The 24,078-nt window shown below is 35.6% G+C and overlaps 1 protein-coding gene across 9 annotated transcripts in view; it reads right to left on the bottom strand.

The window, feature by feature from the left end:
- The window catches only part of Ccdc88a (coiled-coil domain containing 88A), a 139,430-nt gene that overhangs the window by 38,792 nt on the left and 76,560 nt on the right, over positions 1-24,078 (bottom strand). For all 9 annotated transcript variants that reach the window (XR_007835548.1, XM_051200715.1, XM_051200716.1 and 6 more), the window contains exons 10-16: positions 21,983-22,141; positions 19,923-20,069; positions 18,995-19,139; positions 13,754-13,938; positions 8,048-8,185; positions 5,943-7,013; positions 4,663-4,790 (exon numbers count right to left, since the gene is read on the bottom strand). Coding sequence is in view for 8 of the 9 variants with exons in the window: in XM_051200715.1 (XP_051056672.1) it covers positions 4,663-4,790; positions 5,943-7,013; positions 8,048-8,185; positions 13,754-13,938; positions 18,995-19,139; positions 19,923-20,069; positions 21,983-22,141 (1,973 nt within the window). In the remaining variant the exon portion in view is untranslated. The remainder of the gene's footprint in view (positions 1-4,662; positions 4,791-5,942; positions 7,014-8,047; positions 8,186-13,753; positions 13,939-18,994; positions 19,140-19,922; positions 20,070-21,982; positions 22,142-24,078) is intronic.

Below are 24,078 nucleotides of genomic sequence, written 5' to 3'. Positions count from 1 at the left end.
TAAAAATGTAATGTAAAGTTCTAGTTCTTGAAAACTATTATTACAAACTATTTAGGATAACAAAGAAAAGGAGGCTAGTAGTTAGTCATCTATAACAATCAAACTTACAGTCATGTAGGTATGTTTTCAAGGACAAACAGATATATTTTAAACAAATAGTCTTCAAACACTTCAGAGATCTACAGAATATGGCACTTAAGATGTTGTAATAATGTAGTTTTCATAAGAGCAAGACACATCTGCTACTGTCATCACCAATTTACTTAAAAAAAAAAAAAAAAAAAAGCAGGATGGGCATAAAAGAACCTCCACATAAGAGTTTGGTTTCATTGTGGCAGTTAGCCACTGTGCAAGAAACTGCCCTTGCCTTAACTGCTGTCAGTATGCTGTCCAATGTGGACAAGCAGGACATAAAAGAAGATGATTGCTGAACTTTGCGACAAGGTAGGATGTCCTTCAAAATTCCTGTTTCACAGAAAAGCCTGTCAGATATGCTAGGCCTGTGGGCTGAAGACAGATGCCCCAACACTGCACATGAACCTTGGGTGACTGTGTAGGTGGCTAGAAGTCTCTATAGTTTTGGAAGTTGCCTGCTTTGCACTTCATATTTACTAAGGTAATATATCCTTCTTGGGTCTCTGATGGGGTTGAAGACAAGATAGTTATAGTTACAAGTTTTCCTTGTTACCAAATTCAGAAAAGAATCTCACAAAAGAGATATAAAGTGTATAAAGTTGAGAGACTTAAGAGCCTAAGTTGTTTATCTAAGAGAAAGTTTTAAAAGGTCTAAATACATTTTTCTAGGTTGCTAATATAAGATATAAAGTAAATTATGTACAAAACTTCAAACTAAAGATAGGATAGATAATAGGGTTAATAGCGCACTTTCTCATAATTTGCCAAACACAATGGACTGGACATTGTAAATATAATTCTTAATTGTTCTTATTGTATATAGTTTTATTACTTTGTTATAGTTAAAACCTTTTCTTTTTTATTTAGACAAAACCCGGTAATTGTTCTTATGATAGGTAGTTTTACAGTTAAAAACCTTCCTTTTTTTTTTTTTTTTTTTTTTTTTTAAAGACAAGGTTTCTCTGTGTAGCCTTGGTTATCCTGGAACTTACTCTGTAGTCCAGGCTGGCCTTGAATAAAGGGATTAGGAACATCACCAGAAACTGATAAGCTTTTCCAAGATGGAAAAGATGAACGAATCAAAGTATTTGTACCCTTGAATGTCTATTTTATTTGTTTTTTTAAACATATATTTATTATTTTTTCTTATTTTACATACGGATCCCAGTTCCTTCTCCCTCCCTCCCATGGTCCCTACCCCCCCCCACTTAACTCCCCCCCACTCAACAGGGAGGGTGATGCCTTCCAGGAGGGAGCATCAAAATCTGTCAAGTCATTTGGAGTAGGGTCTAGGCCCTCCCTCCTGCCTTTAGGCTAAGGGAGTATCCCTTCATGGGGAATGTGCTCCCAAAGTCCTTTTGTGCACCAGGGATATATCCTGGTTCCACTGTCAAAGGTCCCTGAGACTGCCCAGGCCTTCTAACTGATACCCATATTTAAGGGGTCTGAGTTGGTTCAATGCTGGTTTCCCAGCTATCAGTCTGGGGTTCCATGAGCTCCCCCTTGTTCAGTTCCGCTGTCTCTGTGGGTTCTGTAGCCTGGTCTTGACTCCTTTTCTTATCACTCCTCCCTCTCTGCAATTAGATTCCAGGAGTTCGGCTTAGTGTTTAGCTGTGGGTTCTGCTTCCATCAGCTACTAGATGAGGACTCTAGGATGGCATATAAATTAGTTATTAATTTCATTATCAGGGAAAGACATTTAAGGTAGCCTTTTCCACTGTTGCTCAAATTGTTAGTTGGGGTCATCCTTGTAGGTCTCTGGACATTTCTCTAGAGTTTTCTCTTCAAACCTATAATGGATCCCTCTACTATGGTATCTCTCTCTCTGTTCCCCCCCCCCTTTTTTTTTTTTTTTGCTCTCATCTATTCGTTCCCTGACTCAATCTTCCTAGTCCCACATGTTCTCCTCTCCTCGCCTTCTCTTTCTCCTAACTCCCTCTCCACCCATGTCATGTGTCTATTTTGTTTGTAACATGAAAACTTATTTACTAGCTAAAAGAAAGAAGTTTACATTTCTTTCTGTTTTCCCCAAATTTAGTTATCAAATGTTTTCAATCACATTTCCTGAAAATTTCAGTTGACAATATATACCATTTTGTAATCTCAAAAGCTTTCATTATATAAATAAACATGTGGCACTGGGCATGGTAGCTCACACCTTTAATTCCAACACTTGGGAGGCAGAGGCAGGGGGATCTCTGTGAGCTCGAGACCAGCCTGGTCTACAGAGTGAGTTCCAAGACAGCCAGAACTACATAGAGAAACCCTCTCTCAAAAAACTAACAGTAATAATAATAATAATAACAAATGTACGATAATGAATGCTATTACATCTTGTTCACAGGTTTTAAATTGCTCTAAGAATCAATACTAGCTCCCTGTATGAATTAAGGCTTTAGAAGAGGTGACAAGCCCTAAGAAATGTCTATATAAATTGAGCTCAAAAATTTTTAATGAAAGTGTCATTTAGGTCAAAACATGCTTTGCCAACAACATAAAATATAGTGTTTTATAAGCAGTAGGTAATCTGAATAAAAAAGGATTTACATTTAGAATCTATACTAAGATAGTTAAATTGGCAATGAACATTCTGATTAAACTGAATAAAGAATTTCTTCAGAAAGTTATTTTAATAATAGTTGCCTCACTTATTATTAAATTTTAAATACTTTTGAAGAGTTATTTATTTTTATGGTATGTTTTGCCTGAATATACATCCATGATTAGTACCCACAGATGTCAGAGAAAGTGACAGAACCCTGGAACCAGAGTTAGGGATGGTTGTGAACAACCACGTGGTGCTGGGAATACAAACTCTATCCTATCCAAGAGCAACAAGTATTTTTGTTGTTCTTTTTTTGTTTCAAGACAGAGTTTCTCTGTGTAGTCCTAGCTGTCCTGGAGCTCCCTCTGTAGACAAGGCTGGCCTTGAACTCAAAGATTCATCTACCTCTGCCTCTAGAATGCTATGATTAAAGGTGTACACCACTACTGTCCAGCCGCAAGTATTTTTTGATTGTTGTGTCATCTCTAGGGTCCTGGTTGCCTGATGTAAGTGAGTAACAAAATGCCTAAAATTTTTTCTTTGTATTACAGAGCTAACCATATAAATTATCAACCTACTGACTAGTTTCAAAAGTACATTTTATACTGACTAGTTTTAAAACTATATTTTAAAATGCCAAACAATAACATTAATCCCTCCTAATTTGTATATCTTAATCTATATGCATAAAACATCAAAGCTAGAATAGTGAATAATACAAGATGTATTAATATAACGGTATCAATGCATTAAAATCTATTCTACATAAAATAGCATTTTTTAAAAACAGAATTATTTTTATTTTCTTTTCTGCATGTATGGTGTGTGATTATGCATGTTCACATGTATGATAGGGAGCTTGAGTTGAAATATAGTGGCTTCCTGGATCATTCTTATACTGAGACTCAGTTTCTTGATGAACCAGGAAATGGACAATTTCGGTTGCCCTGGAGATTACAGGTGGCCACTGTATCCACTTGGCTTTCATATAAGTCCTGGAGATTCTAATTCTGGTCTCCATGATTGCAAAGTGAGGGCTTTATCCACTAAGCCTCTTCCCAGCCTCAAATAATACTCCTACAGAACAAGTTTAATTACATTTGCTTGTGTATATGTATGTGTGCACACAGGTGTGAACATGTGTAGGAGCATGTGTGCCATAGCATATGTATGGAGGTCAAAAGAAAACTTGCAAGAGTTGGTTTTCTCCTTCTACCATGTGAGTCCTGAGAATTAAGTTTACAGGATATCAGACTTGGCCTCGGGAGCATTTACCTACTGAGCATTCTTATTGGCTCACAAAACAGTATCTTAAGAGTAGGTATCTAGTCTAGTTGAAACATATGGCTCTTTGAATACTAAGTAAAAGACTACTTGGTAGATCTCTGTTAGTTTGAGGACAGCCTGGTCTAGGTCTACAGAACAGTTCCAGGATAGCCAGGACTGCACAGAGAAACCTTGTCTCAAAAAACAAAACAAAATCAGATTAATCCTAACTAAAAAACTATGATTAACATGGAAAAACAGAAATCTGTATCAACCATTTTAAAAGTTCAAGAGTAATTTTTATACTGTTTGTCTACATCATTTTCAGACATTAATTGTGTCTCTATATATTTTCTTGTTTCCATATTTTCCCCATCCAGTCCATGTTTGGTAACAAAAATAAAAGAACTGAGGCACTTAACCAAATGAAAAAGAAAATGCTTAGCTAACTGCTTATTTTCTGGAAGGAACTTTTTTTTTTTCCGTCATTCTGCTCTCTCTCAAAGGCAGTTTCTAATCTTCTGCCACATTTGGCATCTTACTTTTATATAAATTATTTTCTTATAGTTACTGGATTGTCTTTATTCAATTCTTTCTGTTCTTACAGAACTTTCTCTATAAGAAGGAAGGAACCAGAAACAAGAAGATATTATCGTTTGGGCAAAATTTCCCCAAATAAAAACTACAGCTATTTGCTAAACACACACAGTACTCACCTGTCATCAGAACTTTGTTCATCATGTAAGAGCCGCTCTTTGTTTAAACCTATCTTCTCAAGTTCATGGGTTAATTTTTCGAGATCATTGTTCATTTGTTGGGTCTTCAATTTTTCCCTCACTAAGTCCTTATTTTAAAAAAAAGGATATACAACTCATTCAAAAGTCAGTCAAGATTACAATAGAAGACATAATCTCAACCAAATAAGAAAGGTCACTGACAATTTTATTACCAAGAAATAGCTAAGCAATATACTACACCCAAGCTGACAACACTTCTTAATAATGTCTTCTTGTTCACAATATTGTATGAAAAACATTTTTACTGGAAATAAAATTGTTTCCTTGTTCTGCTACTTCTTTATAATGCTGTTATAAAATGATAAAAACAAACAAACAAACAAAAAACCCAAAATACAAACTCTTTCCTGGTAAACACACAAGATGGGTTTGAAAACCATAAGGAATCTCTAACTTTAATGAAGCATAGACACTTATGTGCATATTTGTTCCTATGAACTTATGTGAGATATAACAACCTTCCACTAGGACAAATCTCCTTTGTTGTAGAAGGAAGAGGCCTACCTAACACAGTGATCTGAAGAACCAGCAACATTTTTATATTGGCCAAGTTCCTTCTTAAGGTCTTGCAGTAGAAATGCAGACACAGAACTGTAAGGTAACCGTCCCTTCCTCATGTCAGCATCCATCCCCATACTTGAAACTGAGCACAGACTCCATTCTCTGACATATTTCTGACATAGCAAGTATTACAGGAAATGTCACAAATCAAATTTTAGAAATGTCAGAATTCTCAATGTGTCAGTATTGCAGTTTAAGCTGAACCTGATTTCCACGCTCAGGCTTTAAAAAAAAAAAGATCACAGGGCTTTGGAGTTTGAAAGATCTGAGACTGAGTGCAAAAATTCAATTCTTTCATTAACTCTGTGATTCTGAGGAAGTTAATATTTATGAATTTGTTAATATGAAAGATAAAGATAGTATTTAAATGATTGATTGTGAAAATCATATAAATTTATTTGAGTATAATCTATATGGGTCTCCTTAGCCAAATTCCTGGTAAAAACACTCACTCCAATTAAGTTTTAAATGCAATTTAAACTTTTCACCTAAATAGGAAAATTAGAAATTGTTTCTAATTCTAATTACAAAATTCTACTGAAGTACAGAAAAGATGATATAAGTTAAAAGTGGGTTCAATAAAACATGGGTTACAAATATAAAATTGTGTTGACTTAAGTTTACGTAAATATATTTACCTCACGTAATGTAACTAGAGTTTTAATATCAATAGTTGCTCTTTTCACAAGCTCCTTATTTTCTTTTTCTAATTCTTTCAGACGAACACAGGATTCTTTATATACACTAATTTCTTTAAATAAAGTTTTGTTTTCTTTTTCCAAATTTCCAATTTTTACATTATTTTCTTCTAATGTGGTATCTTTTATTTCTGCTTGTTGCCGGAGTCTCTTATTTTCCTTCTCCAATTGTTTCTTATCCTTTTCGAGTTGAGATGTCTCTTGCTCTAATGATTTATTTTCTTTTTCTAGTTGTTCAAGTCTTTTGCTAGATATTTTCAGTTCTTCTAGGTTTTTTTGTAATGTTTGATTTTCCATCTCTAAGTCCTGTAACTCACTCTCTAATTGTTGGATTTTTTTATTGCTATTTTCTAGAGCTTTCTGTAGCCTTTGATTTTCTGTGTCTAGCCCTTGGTAGCTAACTTCCAAGCGCTCTGTCTTCTTGGAAGAGGCTTTCATGAGTTCCAGGTCCTTTCTGAGCTGCTCCTTTTCGCTCTCTAGTTCTCTGTTCTCCAGCTGGAGCTGAGCCATCTTTATGCTCGCGCACTTCAGAGACTCCACACTCCTCCGCAACCCCAAGTTTTCCTCGTCAAGCTGGGAATTCTCTTTTTCTAGGGATTCTAACTGGAAAGAAAGGTTTTTAAAGCTATCTAAGGTTTTTTTAAATTTTCTATTTTCTCTTTCTAGTTCTGAATTTTCTTGTTCTAATGCTTCAATTTTTTCACAAGTAATCTTTAAATTAGTTATCTTCTTCTGTAACAATTCATTTTCTTTTCCAAGATGATGCAACTCGTTTTCAAGTTCTTCTGTTCGCTCTCCTTTTTCTTTATAATGCTCCAATTCTTTTCTCATTTGTCTTTTTTCAAATTCTATTTTGCTTAATTTTCCACTTGTTTCTTTGATAGATTCATGGAGAATCTTGTTTTCTTTTTCAATGTCCTTCACCCTAGCCTCAGCACTAATCTGGGAGCGCTGTCGTAAGGAAGATACTGTTTGGTTCAGATGTTCATTTTCCTGCTCCAATACTTTAATCTAATTGAAAAAAATATAAAATTACAATGTATAAACATTGTAAACATTTAAACGATCAAAAACTAATAAGGAAAGAACATGAATACTCGAGTATATGGGTTATTATTTTAATACGACAATATTTTCTGAAAGGCCACTTTGTATATGTATTTTCAGACCACTAAAGTTCATGTTTTTAGTAACATATAAACAACAAAATGACCTAGTACATCTAAAACCAAATCCATCCAATTTGTAGCATAACCTGTTCTGAGTTTCAAGATGTGTGCTGCCATCTCACTCCTCCCTTGTTACTGGGAGGGAGTACTGTGCATTCTCCAAGTTGTCTTTAAACTCTGCAGGGCTATTCTACAGACATGTGAAAAGTACAAGAATTGAAGAACATTTATAACCAATTGTTATTAAGCAAACTGGCAATTTAAATTTTTCTAAGTTTCTCTTCTAATTTTCTAAAATATATAGAATATATACAATGGTATAGCAGTTCCTCCCTAGCCAGACAGAATATATTTCAAGATCCCCCACAGACACCTGAAACTCCAAAGAGTTCTGAGTCTGTATATACTGTTTCGTTTACACACACTATTCTATAATGATAATTTATTAGGCATAGTAACAGATGAATAATAATTTTATCATAGGCCTTTATGTATTCTTCCTTTCCTTGTTACATGGAAAACTTGAAACTTCTCATCTTAAGGAAGCACTTACCAGCTTCCTTGACATATACGAATTGCTAGTATTACTACTTTGGGTGACCTGAATGAAAACACTGTAACAGAAGGGTAATAAGCAGTAATACACTACTCAATACTACAGACAACTGAGAATTTACTGACTGCTAAATTTGGAAACTGCTGGCTATACTGGATGACTTGAAATTTTGAACTGTTATAAACTACAGATTACAGTGAAACGGCAGAAGCAAAAGGGGAGCTATTGTAGTTAGTCTGAAATCTAAAAACTTGTAGTAGATTTCCTTGGAGTGGTGTATAAACATTTAACATAACTGTTTAAGTGAGAAATACACGAACCTGCCTCTCTGAATTTTCTCTGAGTGTCTCAATTGTTTTTTCAAGCTGAGCTTTCTCTTTCATTAGATCCTTGCTTAAATCTTGACAATTCTGAAGACTTTGCTTCTCCTGAATAATTTCATTTTCAAGAATTTCAACCTAGAAAAATTAAATCACAAAACTAACATATTAAATACGTAACAGACAAAATATTTTAAATCAAAAGACAATGATTTATTAAGGTTAAAATCATTTAATATTCAAATGGTAAAAGTTAAGAATCTCATACAGAATTTCAAGCAGCACTCCATATTAAATTTATTAGCTGCATAAATTTTGCATACACAATTCTTATCCTCTACGTTAAGACAAATTTGTATTTTGAAATACAAAGGCACATCTAGCAGAAGAAGTGATTATGATGTATTAATGAGCACTGCAGAGCTCTCACTGAGAAACTCTTGGCAGCAGCAGATTTGTAGTATGCAGTTTTTATTAGCCTAGAAATTTCAGTAAGAAAGGAAGAAGAAACTGTGGGAAAAGCTTACATTTTCAGCATGCATGGAGACATATGAGACAAAACCTTGCCTCATCTCCAGACTTTAACTTTAAATGTCTACTTATTTATGTAGTAGTGGGTATTAAACCCATTATGTTGTAGCACTGAACACACTAGGCAAGTATTTCAATCACTGAGCTACATTCTTGCCTGTAGTGTTTCAAGAAGGGAGCTAAAGGAAGTAACAAGCTAGATCAATGGCCTGGAAGGACACTGGTATTTGTGCACCCTCCACGCTCTTCCTTTACTTCCCAGATGTCAGAAGGTTAACAGCTTTGCTTCTCTCAACATGCTCCTGATCATAGAGTTTTGCTTCATCACATGCCAAGAAGCATTTGAGGAGCCAGAGAAATGGCTCAGTGATTAAGAGCACCTGGCTTCAGTTCCCAGCACCCATGTGGAGACTCACCACCAATGGTAGCTCCAGGTCCAAGGGATCTGATGTCCTCTTCTGGTCTCCTTGAGTACCAGACATACATGGATGAGAAATACTAATATACATAAAAACAAAACCTACTTAAAAAGCAGTGGAGCAAGCCCACTATAGACTGAACCAGCTGAGGGCTGGATTAATCTGCCATCTGAGGGTGAAGACCAAGTCACCCTACTGGGGAGGCCACCTCCCATCCAGACTGTGTTTGGCATTATAGACCCTCCTGTGGAAACAGGGGAGTTGGGCAGTCTGAATCGGAGAGAACCTTGTGTATGTAAGTCTCTGTGATGGGCTCTTTGTCTACTTGTGGTGTTTATTTGCTTGGTGTATTTTTCCTTTGTCTTTCCCCTATAGACACTACCCCAGACAAAAATTAACATAGGACAGACTCCTTCCTCTCCTGTGTAAAATCATAAAATTTCCTGCCACATCGGCTCCCAGGCCGGGAAGTTACAGCCCAGTGGCAAAGCAAAACACCAGGGTGAACAGCACCCAGCCCCTCCCTCCCTCCCATCCTTCCTCCCTCCCTCCCCACCACAGGTGGCAGCGGCTGCACAGGGGCTGCAGTACAAGCAATACAGGCACAGGGGTGGTGGGGATGGGGGTGAGGGAGGATGACTTTGATTTTTATGTCAACTAACAAGTAAGACTAACAAAATAGATGGTATATAAATGTAATGGCTATGTGCAGACTTGGTACAGTCTGATACAAAGAAGACAAAATATGATAAAACAATGGATGTAAGAGACAGGTCAAATGGGGCTGCAAATTCAGAGGTCCACAAAACACACCAAAGCAGCACAGAGAACATCGGAAGGAGCTTCAAGTGTTAACAGTATAACTCTACTTCTCTGGGCAATAAAAGATAAAACAAAAGAAAGGATTGACCAGACCCCCCCAGTAATAATAATAATAATAATAATAATAATAATAATAATAATAATAATAATAATAGAAGAGCTGCTAAACCCCAACAGGAGTCAACAGTTGAGAGAATGGAGGGTGCAGATAGGCTCAAGATTTAAAGGGAAATAAAAATATATATTTATTAAAAAGTTCTATCTGTGCTTTTTGCTATAAATGTAAGTTTTGTTACAAACATAGATCTCAAACAAAAATGGTTTAAATATTTTTACTATCTAATGCTTTTAAGCAGTCAGTCATTTACAGATATAGCTCAAAATTTATCTCTGAGCTCTGGTAATTAAATTCATATAAAACTGTTAAATCTGTTAAAAATTAAAACTAAAAGGTTAAAACTAGTAACACTGAAAATTAATAACATAAATTTAACAGTCATTCAGGTGATAATGGATTAAAAACATAAAGGGTGCTTTATTTTTGATATTACAAAAAGATAAGTTAGTAGCCATCCTTATAAATAAACTGCTGGTTATAATCAAGCTAAGTATTAATAATTAATAATGGGTATAAACTTTACTCAGTCCCCTGTATATGTTTTCAAAGGTTAAGCTTAAAACAAATAACTAAAAATAAAGTTATCTATTCACATTTACAATGTTAACTTAAAAGGTTATCAGACAGAGAAACCCAGATCCTGACAATGAACTAAGGCTCTAAAGAAGATTATGGGACACCACGGATTGTGACAACACTAACTATTGAGCAAGATGCTCAAATGCGATGCCTGCTGCCAGGCAGGACCCAGCTTAGACTGTGGACAAGCTTCAGGGTACTGGAAAATTGATTTTACCACCTTTGCCTAGACAAAATAAGGTCAGTCTTTTCCATGTCCCTCTTACACACACACACACACACACACACACACACACACACACACACACACACACACACAGAGAGAGAGAGAGAGAGAGGGAGAGAGAGAGAGAGAGAGAGAGAAAACCCTGTCACATGGACCTGGTGAAGATTTACTTCTGCCCCCAACACTATAAAGACTTGGTATGGCTAACTGTATATGGACTGGTCCCTGTCATTTTTTAATAGATTCAAAAGTAACATAAAATTTATCCTTCTCAGATCTCTGATAGTATTGATGGCTGGGCTAGCCATAACTTTGTCAGCTTGGCAGTATTAGGCTGCCTTAATATGACTCCTAAATAAGAAACTAAAAAAAAAAAAAAAAAAAAAAAAAAAAAAAAAGACATAAGTCTTAAAGATATAAAATAATTTAAAATATAAAAATTCAGAGCTTAAAATCTAATAAAGTTCTGACAAGCTAATAGAGTGGTGACTACCTGCTGTTCAGTCACAAGCTCAAGGTTTTATAATTTATTTTGGTTTTCATTTAGCTATAAATGCAAAGGGCTTTTCCTCAGGCCTAAGGCACCACTGTCCAATCTATACCTGGCTGTCTCTAGACAAAAGAAAAAAATATACAAGCTTCTAACCCAAATCTGTAGTTTTTGATAGGACTCAAAGTTATAAGTATATTCCTGCTGTTTTACATATACCCAATACCTACTTTTTCTACAATATGGATTTCAGTAGAAGTTGGTAATAATAATATATTTAAAACATCTATGTCCTTTTATATAATAAAGTTCATATAGGCTTCAGAGGATTAAAAGTCATAAACTTGGATCCCCTTCTCACAGGTCAAAAGGACTCCAAATAAGTACAGCTTTTGTTATCTCACCTGTCTGTTCCTGAGGATGGAATTTTCTCCCTGGTCTTGGGATTTTTGTCCTTCTTGATCACTAAAACTTTGGGCCTAAGAGTTCCAATTAAATATATAAGTTTTAACTTTTCTTCCCAGTTTAAACATGTCTCAACAGATTTCTGTTTCTGGGTGATGAGCATCAGTAACTGACTATAGCCTGCTCCTAAAGAATGCTAGCCCTGGACTTGCTGTGGATGTGAACCAGCCCAGCCGATGTGAATCTTCAACAGAGTCTGCGAACTTACGCCTCTGAGAAACATTCCTGAATCCCTCTACCCCCCTTTTCTTTTTTTACTTTTGACTAGCATTTCAGCCTTCTCGGGCCCCAGACAATACCCCAGAAGTCAGCAGGAAGTAGCACAGAAAAGAATACGTTGCCCCCTTTCCCTGGTCGAGATGCTAACATATATAGAGGACAAGATGACTAACCTGTACCTCAAAACCCACCAAGAAGTCTTTTAACTACTAGAGACCCAAGATTGGGTTTCTAAGGTTCATAGCAAAGGGGGGAATGTGAGGGGAAATTAAGAACTAAAAGATACTGGACCCATGGCAAGAAGGGAAAACCAGAAAGAACAAGTGCTTCTGCCAATAGATATAGATAACCCTGACTGGAGAGTACATTCTTCCTGTCCCCCATTATCTTAATGGTCCTAGAGAAAGAAACCCTCTAACCTTGCAGGTGCGCTAAACAATCCTGCCTTGTAAAAACCTTCTAACTACTTTCCATAACATCACAAAAAGCAGACAAGACATGCCTCCTAAATAAAACATGCATATACTCTACAAATATTCTTAAATAAAAATTATTTTAATGCATATTTAGTCTGTAGATAAAAGAAGAAATACAGAAGACAAAAGAACTTGATACGTGACAGAACAAAGGAAGGAAGCAATACAATCTAGATTATGGACAAATTATTATATAATCTAATTCTGTCAACAGAAAACACTTTAAGGAAAAAAAAAAGAGGGGTGTGGATGGAAGTTTCTCACAGAGAGGGGACTTATATACTACATTAGAAGACTTTGGTAATACAGCAATTGATTATATAGCTCCTAGCTGGATTTAGCTTAATTTACTACACAGCCAGCAATGGATCACTTTTAGTGCCACTACTCAATCCTTGTGAACTTTAAACCAACCTGATCTACATAGTAAGTTCTATGCCTGTGAGTGTGCCCTGTCTCAAGCAAGCAAACAAACAACAATAACAACAAAAAACTATGTAAAAAATAAAGAACAGAATAAATTCAGAAAAGTGGAAACACTTGACAAAAATTTTTGATGTACTTTCCAAAGTATTTTTCCTTTTCTTTTCTTTTTTCTTTTAAATAAAGCAGTGTGCTACAATCTTAGCTACTTAGAAGGCTGAAGTAAGATGGTTGCTCACAATTCATGAGATCTGACAGTAACCTGGGTAACACAGACTTATTTTCAACAACAAAGTTAATTTGTGGGACTGAGAGGCCTGGAGACATGGCTAAGTGATTAAGAGCACTAATTACTCTTGTACAAGACAAGAGTTGGAGTCCTAGCACCCACACAAAGGCTCATAATTGCATATAACTCCAGTTCCAGGGGAATCTGAAGTGTTCTTCTGGTCTCTGCAGACACTGCACACTTGTAATACACAGACATGCAAGCAGGCAAAATACCCATACACATAAAATAAAAATAAATAATAAAACACGTTAAACAGGGATTTCTAAAAAGTCCTTACTTTTTGGTGATTAACATTCTAATGTTTTATTGTTGAAATGATACACTGATCCCAAGGCTGATATAAGATCAGCCACAAGTTTTGCTTTTATAATTTGCTTCTTTGAAGTGCTGGGGATCAAACCAAGGAACCCTCCAATTGCACTTCCACTGAGCTGTATACCAATCCCAAAATTAAGTTTACTATTATTGAATCTGAATGATTGGCAGAGGGTTTGGTTCATTCACTCCACTTAAAAATATTTGAAAAGAAGCTTAAACAATATTAAGAATACATACAAATAAAAATAAGTATATTAACATTTATATAACATACTAAAATTTCTATACTAACATTTAACATTGCAATAAAGATGAAACTTTAATTTACCTTTTTATTCAGTCTCTGGTTTTCTTTTTCAATTTTTATGATTTTAGAAGTGCTGCCTTCTGCAGACTCCATAGTACTCCGAAGCTCTTCTACAGTTTTTGTCAAACTTTGGTTTTCCATCTCCAACTTTAATAATTTACTGGATGTTAACTCATTTACCTCATGGCCCAAGGATTTCTGTGGTGCTGTAATATTGAAAATTATAAATTATGTCACTGGTAAAACAGCGTTTACTTTTTAATATTAAAAATATTGACTTCTAATGTATCTTGATCTTTAACTCATAACATTAAGTTATCTAAGATAGGCACTATTAAAAATAAATGAAGCAAAGTTCTTGAGCTTCTAACATATACAATTACAACTGAAGACACTATAAAATTCTGATTCTATGAGAAGTTACTTGGTAATAGCAAAGTCAATGACTCTTGTATTATTCTATAAAGTACAGCTACTGCCCTGCAATCCTACAAGATCACCTTGATTCAATTGATAGATACAAGATATACCATAAAATTTTGGAGCAACTTCAAATATTAAAAGGTAGCTGAAGAAGAATCCTTATTAGTGGTGTGAAGATCTTATATACTGCTCATACTCTCATACTCTCAATAAAGGTGCTAATGATCAGCTTAGGAGCAAAGACCATGGACATCTGCTCTATTTGTCATGATACAGCACCTATCTTTACAAGTAGATTTTTAAAAATTTTTTTATTTATTTTATGTATGAGTGCTTTGTCTGCATGTCTGTCTGCATGTTAGAAGAGGGTATCAGATCCCATAACAGATAGTTGTGAGTCACCATGTGGTGCTGGGAACTGAACTCAGGTCCTCTGGGAGAGCAGCCTGTGCTCTTAACATCTGAGTCATGCCTCCAGCTCCATCATTCTTGAGTGTACCATCAGTGTCAATTCAATCTGAACTAAATATTTTAACAAGAATAAGTTCATTTATTACAACAAAAACTTTCCAATGGCAGTATGCACAGTTTATTCAAATTACATATAACAATTTGATCTAGAAATAACTAATTCCTATAATTTTCCATTATTACCATTGAAGAATGTCAAAAATTTGAGAATTATGGAAGTTACTTATGTTATTTCTTATTATTATTTTGTTTTTGAAGACAGGGTTTCTTTTAAAAAGTTGTAGCTCTGGTTGTCCTGGGACTTGCTCTGTAGACCAGGCTGGACTTGAACTCAAGCGATTCCCCTGCCTCTGTCTTCCAATGCTGGTGGTATTAAAGGTATGCACCACCACCACCTGGCTTATTTATGTTAATCTTAAATGTACATTTTCTCATAATTTATTTTTGTTTTCCTGTTAGTACTGACATACTTATTTTTAACTGGCAAGTAAAACTTTTATTTAGAGTATTCAACATGATGATACCTGTGGAATTGCTAAATGAGGTTATGAAAGATATGTATTACTTTATATAAGTTTTATTCTATTAGTAATTCTCAATCTTACAAATAAATGACTGTTATTAACTGTAACCACTCATGTACAACAGACTTCATGAACTTATTCCTATCTGAAATCCTGTGTCCTAGCCGGGCGGTGGTGGCATATGCCTTTCATCCCAGCACTTGGGAGGCAGAGGCAAGTGCATCTCTGTGAGTTTGAGGACAGCCTGGTCTACAGAGCTAGTTCTAGGACAGGCTCCAAAGAAATACAGAGAAACCCTGTCTTGAACTCCCCCACCCCCTGCCTAAAAAAAGAAATTCTGTGCCCTTTGTCCAATAGCCCATTTATTAGCCTCCATTAACAACCAGACTTTTAAACATTCCACATATAAAATCATGTAGTTATTCATCTTTTCACATGGTTCATTATATAAAACATAATAATCTTCATGTTCATCCATGTTCTGTCAAATAATATAACTTGTTTTTAATGGTTGCATAATATTCTTTAGTATATACTCTGCAATATTGAATAGCACATATATATTTGTGTGTGTGTTTGTGTGTTGATCACACTTCCTTTATCCATTTATTGATAAGACACTTAAACATTAATTCAGTACGCTGGGTGACTGTGAGTACTGTTGGAATCAACATGAAAATGCAAATACCTTCTACAAATTTTATAAATTTTGGCTATGTATACTCTCCCAGGAGTGGACCACAGATTATTTTTGTTTTGTTTTTTTTTTGAGAAACCTGTTTTCCACATTGGCTATACCAATTTACCTGATTTACCTGTAATAAAAAGTGTATGTTAAGCTTCTTTTCTCCACAACCTGCCAACACCAGTATGATGACTAATTTTCATTGTCAATTTGGTTATATTTGTAATCACCTAGGAGATACAGTTCTGGGTGTGGTCAAGGGTGAGGAAGAATATGAGAGGTACCATTTTATTGGCTAGCATCACAAACTAAACAGAGCTAAGCACAGGGTTATTCTCTTTCTCCTTCCCAACTGTGTATACAGTGTCACCACCTATCTCATGCACTGGTTATTCTCTTTCTCCTTCCCAACTGTGTATACAGTGTCACCACCTATCTCATGCACTGCACTGTGATCTTGGTCAGTATGGTTGTGTTCTTTTAGAATAGGAGCCCAAAGAACCCTTGCATCCCTAAGCTGTTTTGTAAGGTGGTCTGTCACAGCAAGAGAAAACAGATATAAGTGCTTAGCTTCTGTATTTATAATAGTCAGTTTAACAAGGGAGTGAAGAATAGACTGTGGGCTTTTCATATACATGATGATTAATACACTTAACACTTTCTTATGGACTGTCATGCTTTAAGAAATGCCCATTATTGATATTCCTTGCCATATATATATTATATATATTATGTATATATTATGTATATTATTATATTATAATACATATATATATTATATATATATTAAACTCAGGTCTTTGTGAATACTATGCAAGAATTCTACCACAGAATTACTCCTCATCCTTTGATATTTTTTAATCAAGTTACTTGTTTTAACTGTTGAATCTCTTAAAAATCAGATGTATATTCTTGTAAATATATTATCCCATACTATAAACTATATTGATTGTTTCATTTGTGTTCAGAAACTTTTTGTTTTGCTTTGATTTTTTTTCAAGACAGGCCAGTCTCTGTAGCTCTGGCTGTCCTGGCATTCACTGGCTGTCTTCAAAGTCAGAGATCTGCTTGCCTCTGCCTCCTGAGTGCTGGGATTAAAGGTGTGCACAACCACCTCCCAACTTGATTTCTTCTTCTTAATAGACATTATAAATGGGATTGTTTAATTGAATATTTTGTTGTTAATGTACAACAATAGCACTTTCTATTTTGACTTTACATTCCTCAATGTTTATCAAATTAAACTTTTTGTTTTTAAATTTACAGTTTTATGGTACATCAGGTAAGGTCATGTTACAGCAAGCACAATGTAACTCCTTTCTGATTTAGATATCGTTTATTACTCTTTCTTGCTTGCCTAACTTCTCTGGTAGAATATTAATACTATGTTGAAAAGAAGTGGCAAGTGTATATAGTCTTGTCTTAGTAATGACAAAACTAAGAAAGAGTTAATGTTTTCATTGCCAGTTATATGATGACAGCTATCGATCTGTTACTCATAGTCTTCATTATGTTCAGTTGCATTCCCTCTACACTTTAATCTATTGAGCACTTTTATGAACTGAAGTGGAATTCTGTCAAAACTGCTTGAGAATCTGAGTTCAAACCCCAGAACCAGCCAGCTATGGTAACATATCCTCACACTCCCAGCACTGAGGAGGTCAACAGGCCAACCCCCAAGACTAACTAACCAGCTAGACAGCTTAGCCTACTTGTGCAGTTTTAAACTAGTGAGAGACCCTGTTCTTGAGGGGGAAGAAAAGGGCAAGTAGCTCCAGAAGACAGTAAGCACACATATATAGGCTTTTTAATAGCAGAAAACTTAAGTCTGAGCTGCTTTCTTGTAACACAATTTACGGAAGTATGATTAAAGTTACAAATACTTTTAAGTAAAATATTTTTATGAGTTCACTACTTATTATGTAGTCAGTACACGGGCCACTAGAATTTTATTATTAGGTTCTCAAATATAAAATCAGAAAAACCCAGTAGATAATACACAGGATGGATCATCTATCTGTATAAGTAATTATTTATATGCAGTAGTCTAGAAATTCTATCAGAGCTTATATCTGATAACTATGTCCTCAGCACCTAGTATAATGTGTCACATTTGATAAGTGTTTAATAAATATTTGCTCAAGAACTCTACGTAAATACTGTGTCATTTAGGAATTATGTAACTAATCACCTTTGAATAAATTTACCTGGCTATAAATAACAAAATGTGTTAACAGCATTAAAACACCCAATACAAACAACTGTAAATGAATTTAACATTTAAGAAAGGGCCTAGGGATACCTTTAATCACTGCACTCAGGAGGCAGAGGCAGGCTGATCTCTGTTAGTTCAAGGCCCCCCTGAGTTACACAAAACTGAGCCAGTCTAAAAGAGAAACACAGCTCACACAAAGGTGATCCTACCACTTGGGGTCACATGCCTTTAACCCCAGCAGTAAGGAGGTAGAGACAGAGGAATAGAAGGCAGGAGGAGACAGGAGCTCCTGGTAATCTGAGACAGTCAGTCCGATGCATTCTGATTTATAAAGACGGATGCAATCTGAGGACAGGATCCCCCCCTTGGTTTGAGCATTGGCAGAGGTAAGAACTCTCCAGTGGCTGGCTTCTCTGTCCGTCAGCTTTACCCCCTGATAGCTGACTCCAAGTTTATATTATTATGACCAAAGAGAATTCATGCTACATGTGACAGTAACTTAAAATACTGCCTAGCCAACATCTAACCTGTTAAGGAGTTCAGAAAACTCAGATTTTGCTTTAGACCAATCAAGACTGCATGACTGTACACTTATAAAAAGCCATACATTTTCTAATGTATAATAATTTAATACAATACTAAATAAAGTCATAATAGAATTATTTGATACAATTTAAAACAGAAAAGGATGGGGATTCAGGTTTTTAAAAAGCCCCTTCTCCCATGAACAAATAAAATTTAGTCTTAAGATATAGATAAGTAAAAACCAGACCTAAAAAAGGAAAAACAAATATTAATTTGTGAGATAGTATTTTTAGAGATAACTGGTAGTCTTGTATGATCTTTAGCTAGGGAAAATAAAGAATTGCAACAATATATACAGAAATATAAATAAAACCTCGTTTATTTATTGATCTCCTTAAATGAGATAAAGTTGAGACTACCTTCAGCAAGTTCACTAGTTCTAGATATCTGTTCCAGCTCCCAGCCAAGATGTAATGACTCATCCATACTTTGTTTCTGTGCCATTTCTAAAGTCATATTCTCTTCCATTAACTCTTCAATCTTCTTTCTATCCATATCTCTTTCCTATTCAATTATAAACAATAGGAAAAGAAAGATAATAAACAGTGTAATTTTCATCCATTATACATTAATTTTCACATATTTTAAACTGAATGTTTTTAGTTCCTTAAAATCTTCACACTGAAAGCAATACTTAATTATTATAATCACTACTGACCATTATTAGTTAGGTACTTGACATCCTTTTAAAATTATCTTAAGAATTAAATTTTGTACATATTTGGGCTGTTTGCCCTCCTCTCTTTTAACTCCTAAATCTCCTCCCACTGACCCAAGTCTTTGTCCTCTTTTTATTATACATATTTTTTATATATATACATATATATATGTACACACACACACATATATATGTATATTAACCCATTAAATTCAATCTGTACTACCTATATATTCTTGGCTATGCGGCCTTTAATATAATTTTTAGGGAAAAATGGAAATGTTCCTTCATACTCAGTACAGTATTTTATTCATCTAACAAAATAATTTTGGCCACTGCTATATTTTAATCAGACAGCTATAGAATTTCTGCATTTTAAAAGACATGCTTATAAGATAGATTTACTGTTTCTGAAAGGCAAAAATAAGTAATATCCATCTATAATTAAGGGAAAAGTTACTGTATATTTATTTTATGTAATGGAGGAAATATCTTAAATGACTTGGCTATCTTGTCCATGTTAAAGCCTTATTAAGGACTCTAGTCATCCTTGTCATTATAGAGAACTTAGCGGAATCATGGAATTCTTCCTCAGAAGCCAGGAAAACAGGTCAACCCAAAAAACTTACCATTTCCATATCATGCAATTTAGCCTTTAGTTGTAAATTCTCTTTTTCTAATTCATGTAATTTGTCAGAGCGAGCACGAGTTCCTTCTAGTTGGTCTTCTAACATGGTTTTTGTTTCTAATAATACTTGATTATCTTCTTTTAATTCCTATAAATATTGCAAATAGGCTTTTAAAAATGATTTAGAAATGTGCTAATGTCTGTTTTTTAAAGCTGTAGAATATAAAAATTCAGCATTGTAAATGAACACATTGAGCCATTCTTTTTTTGCCATTCTTGCCAATATTTCCATGCAAAAGTAAAGTTACCCAGCATTATAGTGTTGATTTTTTTTTTGTTTCACACACTTTCTACCTCCCTGCCCCAGAATTAAATATATTATGCATTCATTAGAATAACTAATGCTAATATAATTTCACAGGGAATTAGTGGAATATATTGAAATGCTGTAGTCACAAGGTTAAGAGAGAAAGTATGACTAGTCTTCCACACATCTAAGAAACAAAAGCTTCATAGAACTGAACACTTATTAGGACTGAAATAGACAAAATTTTACCTCTACTGAGGAATAACTTGGAAGTGACTCAGTTTAAGATCAAAAGTCACATAATTGGTAAAACAACACTCTGTTAACTTATTATTTTGAGACAATCTTCCTAAATAGTCAACAAGCCCAGGCTTTCTAGATAAACTTGTAACTTGTTATCATAATGTGATTTCTTCCTGAGTAAAAGTTGTAAGTTGTTTTTGGAAAATACGAAACTTGTGGTTGAGAGGTGATTTCCTCATTGCTTAAAGATTTTTGTCTTCAGGTATAAAAGGTTTAAGAGAACAACAGAAAGAGAATAACTAAGTTTTACCCCCTCCAACAAGTCTCCTGTGTTTGTGCAGTTGCCAATTCCACATCTCCTCTCCACTTTCTCTGACCTGCTGGAGCTAGATTCAGGCAATTTGGAAGCATGTACTCATAATTTTATGTTGCTAAATAATATGTCTCTTGTTTATCAAGTCTAGAGAAATACATTGTTCTGTTGGGTTCTGAGACAGGATTTCACTATGTATTCCAAAATAGTCTTAGACAGTGATCTTTGCACTTGGGCATCTTGAGCTGAGTATAATATCATCCATGAAGATCCCTTAGTATTAGCACACACGAACAACAGACTAATATATATATATATATATATATATATATATATATATATATATACACACACACACACACACACATATATATATATATATGTGCATTATATATGTGTATGCATGTATGCTATATTAGGATCTTGAAGTTTCATTTATTAGTAAAATTCAGGTTAAATGTCCTACTTTTTCATGTTGAAATCACATGTTTTTACTCATTTATTTGTATGTGTGTGGGTACATTCTACAGCACCCACATGGAGCTCAGATATGCAGTGGTTAGTTGGTTCTGGCTTTCCATCATGCAGATACTGGGATCAAACTCTTGTCATGGAGCTTGAATGTTTAGCCCACTGAGCCATCTGATCTACCCCTTCATGTTTTTATTTCATGATTCCACATATTCTTTTTTTTCTTATCCTCATACTGAAGATTAACAATCTCTTATGTTTACTGGAATAAGGAAGTTAACAGGAGTTAAGTATTAAAGGGTTGTCAACCTCAGTGTTTTTTCCTAATTCATTTGCATATGCACAGCATTCATTGATCTCAGTATTCTAATATCAACAAAACAAAAATCAGAAAAATATCTTCCTTTCTTTCTGGGATAAAATTTGAGATTAGTTGAGATAAGTATTTCATTTTAATGGTAAGAGGTGGTCTTCAAAAGTCTTCCATGAATACAATGCTAAAAGCTAGGTGGTCGGGGGTGTGTGTGAGATAGTGCTCCAAACAATTCAATAAGCTTTATAATGTGAGGAGATGTCTTTGTAAAAGTCTAAGCAATATTGTCCATCTACTTAAAATAATTCTCTAAGAACTTAATGCTACCTCAAGATTCCATTCCTCTTGTTTATAAAATGCATTTTGAAAATATTAACACCTTAAGAAAAAAGTTTGAGTCACTATACAACATACCTCAACTCTTGCCTTATAAAATTCAATGTCATGAAGTCTTTCTTTATATCTGCTGAGTTCACTTTCAAGCTTATCAACTCGGACTGCCTTCTCTCGAAGTGCATCTAATTCATCTCGGTACATTCGAGCAGATCGAGCATCCGAAAGCAAATTCATGTTCTAAATAGAAATATAAGAAAATGAACTTTCTCTTCTAAACTATTCTTTGTTCAAACAACTTCATCAATTTAACAAAAAGAAGGTTTCGGAGGTCCACAGAATTGCTCTGTATATTTTTAGGACTTCTTTTTTAAATGATTGCAGAATTTCTTAAAAGAAATTAGTTAAATGCTAATAAGATACTTACAAAACAGCTAAATTTTAGTAAGTCACATGTGAATAAAAACACTGTAACCAGGCAAGGCTCCAGTGGCAGGACTAGGACATATACCCAAAGGATGTTCAACCATAACACAAGGATACTTGTTCAACTATGTTTATAGCAGTTTTATTCATAATAGCCAGAAGGTGGAAACCTAGATGCCCCTCAACTGAAGAATGGATAAAGAAATTGTAGTACATTTAAACAATGGAGTATTAGTCATTTGTTAAAAACAATGGCATCGTGAAATTTTCAGGCAAATGGATGGAACTAGGAAAAATCAATCTGAGTGAGGTAGCCCAGACCTAGAAAGACAAAATGGTATGTACTCACTCATAAGTGGACATTAGCTGTAAGATAGAGAATAATCATGCTATAATCCACAAACCCAGAGAGACTAAGTAAGTATCTCCCTGGGAAGGGGAAACAGAACTGATTTCATGGGTGGACTGAGGGCAGGTAAGAATGGAAACAGGAGGGACCAGGCACAGGAGGTGGGGGTGGGGGTTTGGGGAATAGAGAGAGTAGTGGAGAAGACACCAGGAATTGGGGGCATTTGGGGAGGTGATGTGGAAACCTTGTGCAATGGAAACTCCCTGGAATCTACAAGGGTGACTAGTGAAGACTCCTAGTAATGGGGATAAGCAGACTGAACTAGCCATCTTCTGTAACCAGGCAAGGCTCCAGTGGCAGGACTAGGACATCAACCCAGCCATAAAACCTTTGACCTACAATTTGTCCTATGTGCTGGCGGAATAGTGACACAGAAATTGTGGGAGTGGCCAAACGATGACTGGTCCAGGTTGAGACCCATGCCATGAGAGGGAGCCCACGCCTGACACTACCTGGAGGGCCAGGGACCAGGGGCTGTACAGCCCAGAGACATAGGATAGAACCAAACAGTCAATTAAATGATTCCTAATGATATTCTGCTGTACTAGGACATCAACCCAGCCATAAAACCTTTGACCTACAATTTGTCCTATGTGCTGGCGGAATAGTGACACAGAAATTGTGGGAGTGGCCAAACGATGACTGGTCCAGGTTGAGACCCATGCCATGAGAGGGAGCCCACGCCTGACACTACCTGGAGGGCCAGGGACCAGGGGCTGTACAGCCCAGAGACATAGGATAGAACCAAACAGTCAATTAAATGATTCCTAATGATATTCTGCTGTACTCAGACTGGAGCCTTGTTCAGTTGTCATCATCAAAAGATGTCATCTAGATGCAGAGAGACACAAAGTCAAACATTAATAAGTGGAGCTCAGGGAACCCTGTGGAAGAGGGGGAGGGAGGATTGCAGGAGCCAAAGGGGTCAAGGTCACCACAAGAAAGATGTCCCACAGAACCAACTAAGCAGGGATTATGGGGGCTCACAGAGATTGAAGCAAAAAACATGGAGTAAATATGGGTCTGAGCCAGGTCTTCTGCATATATGTCATAGTTGTGGAGCCTGATATTCATGTGGGATCCCTGACAGTGGGAGTGGGGTATCTCTGACTCTTCTGCGTGTTCTTGGGATCCTTTCCTCCTAGTGGGGTTGTCTTGTCCAATCTTGATATAAGTGTTTGTGCCTAGTCTTATTATAATTTGTTATGCCATGTTCAGTGGATATCCCTGGGAGGACTGTTCTTTTCTGAAGGGGAACAGAGAGGGAGGGTATCTGGGAAAGAGGGGCAGTGGGGGAGAGGGACTAGGAAGAGTGGAAGGAAGGGAAACTGCATTTTGGATA

The sequence above is a fragment of the Phodopus roborovskii genome, unplaced genomic scaffold (genome assembly GCF_943737965.1).
Source record: "Phodopus roborovskii unplaced genomic scaffold, PHOROB, whole genome shotgun sequence".
NCBI classification, from domain to species: domain Eukaryota; kingdom Metazoa; phylum Chordata; class Mammalia; order Rodentia; family Cricetidae; genus Phodopus; species Phodopus roborovskii.
Note: the sequence above shows the minus strand (reverse complement) of the source record. Positions and strands in the feature narration are given on the sequence as shown.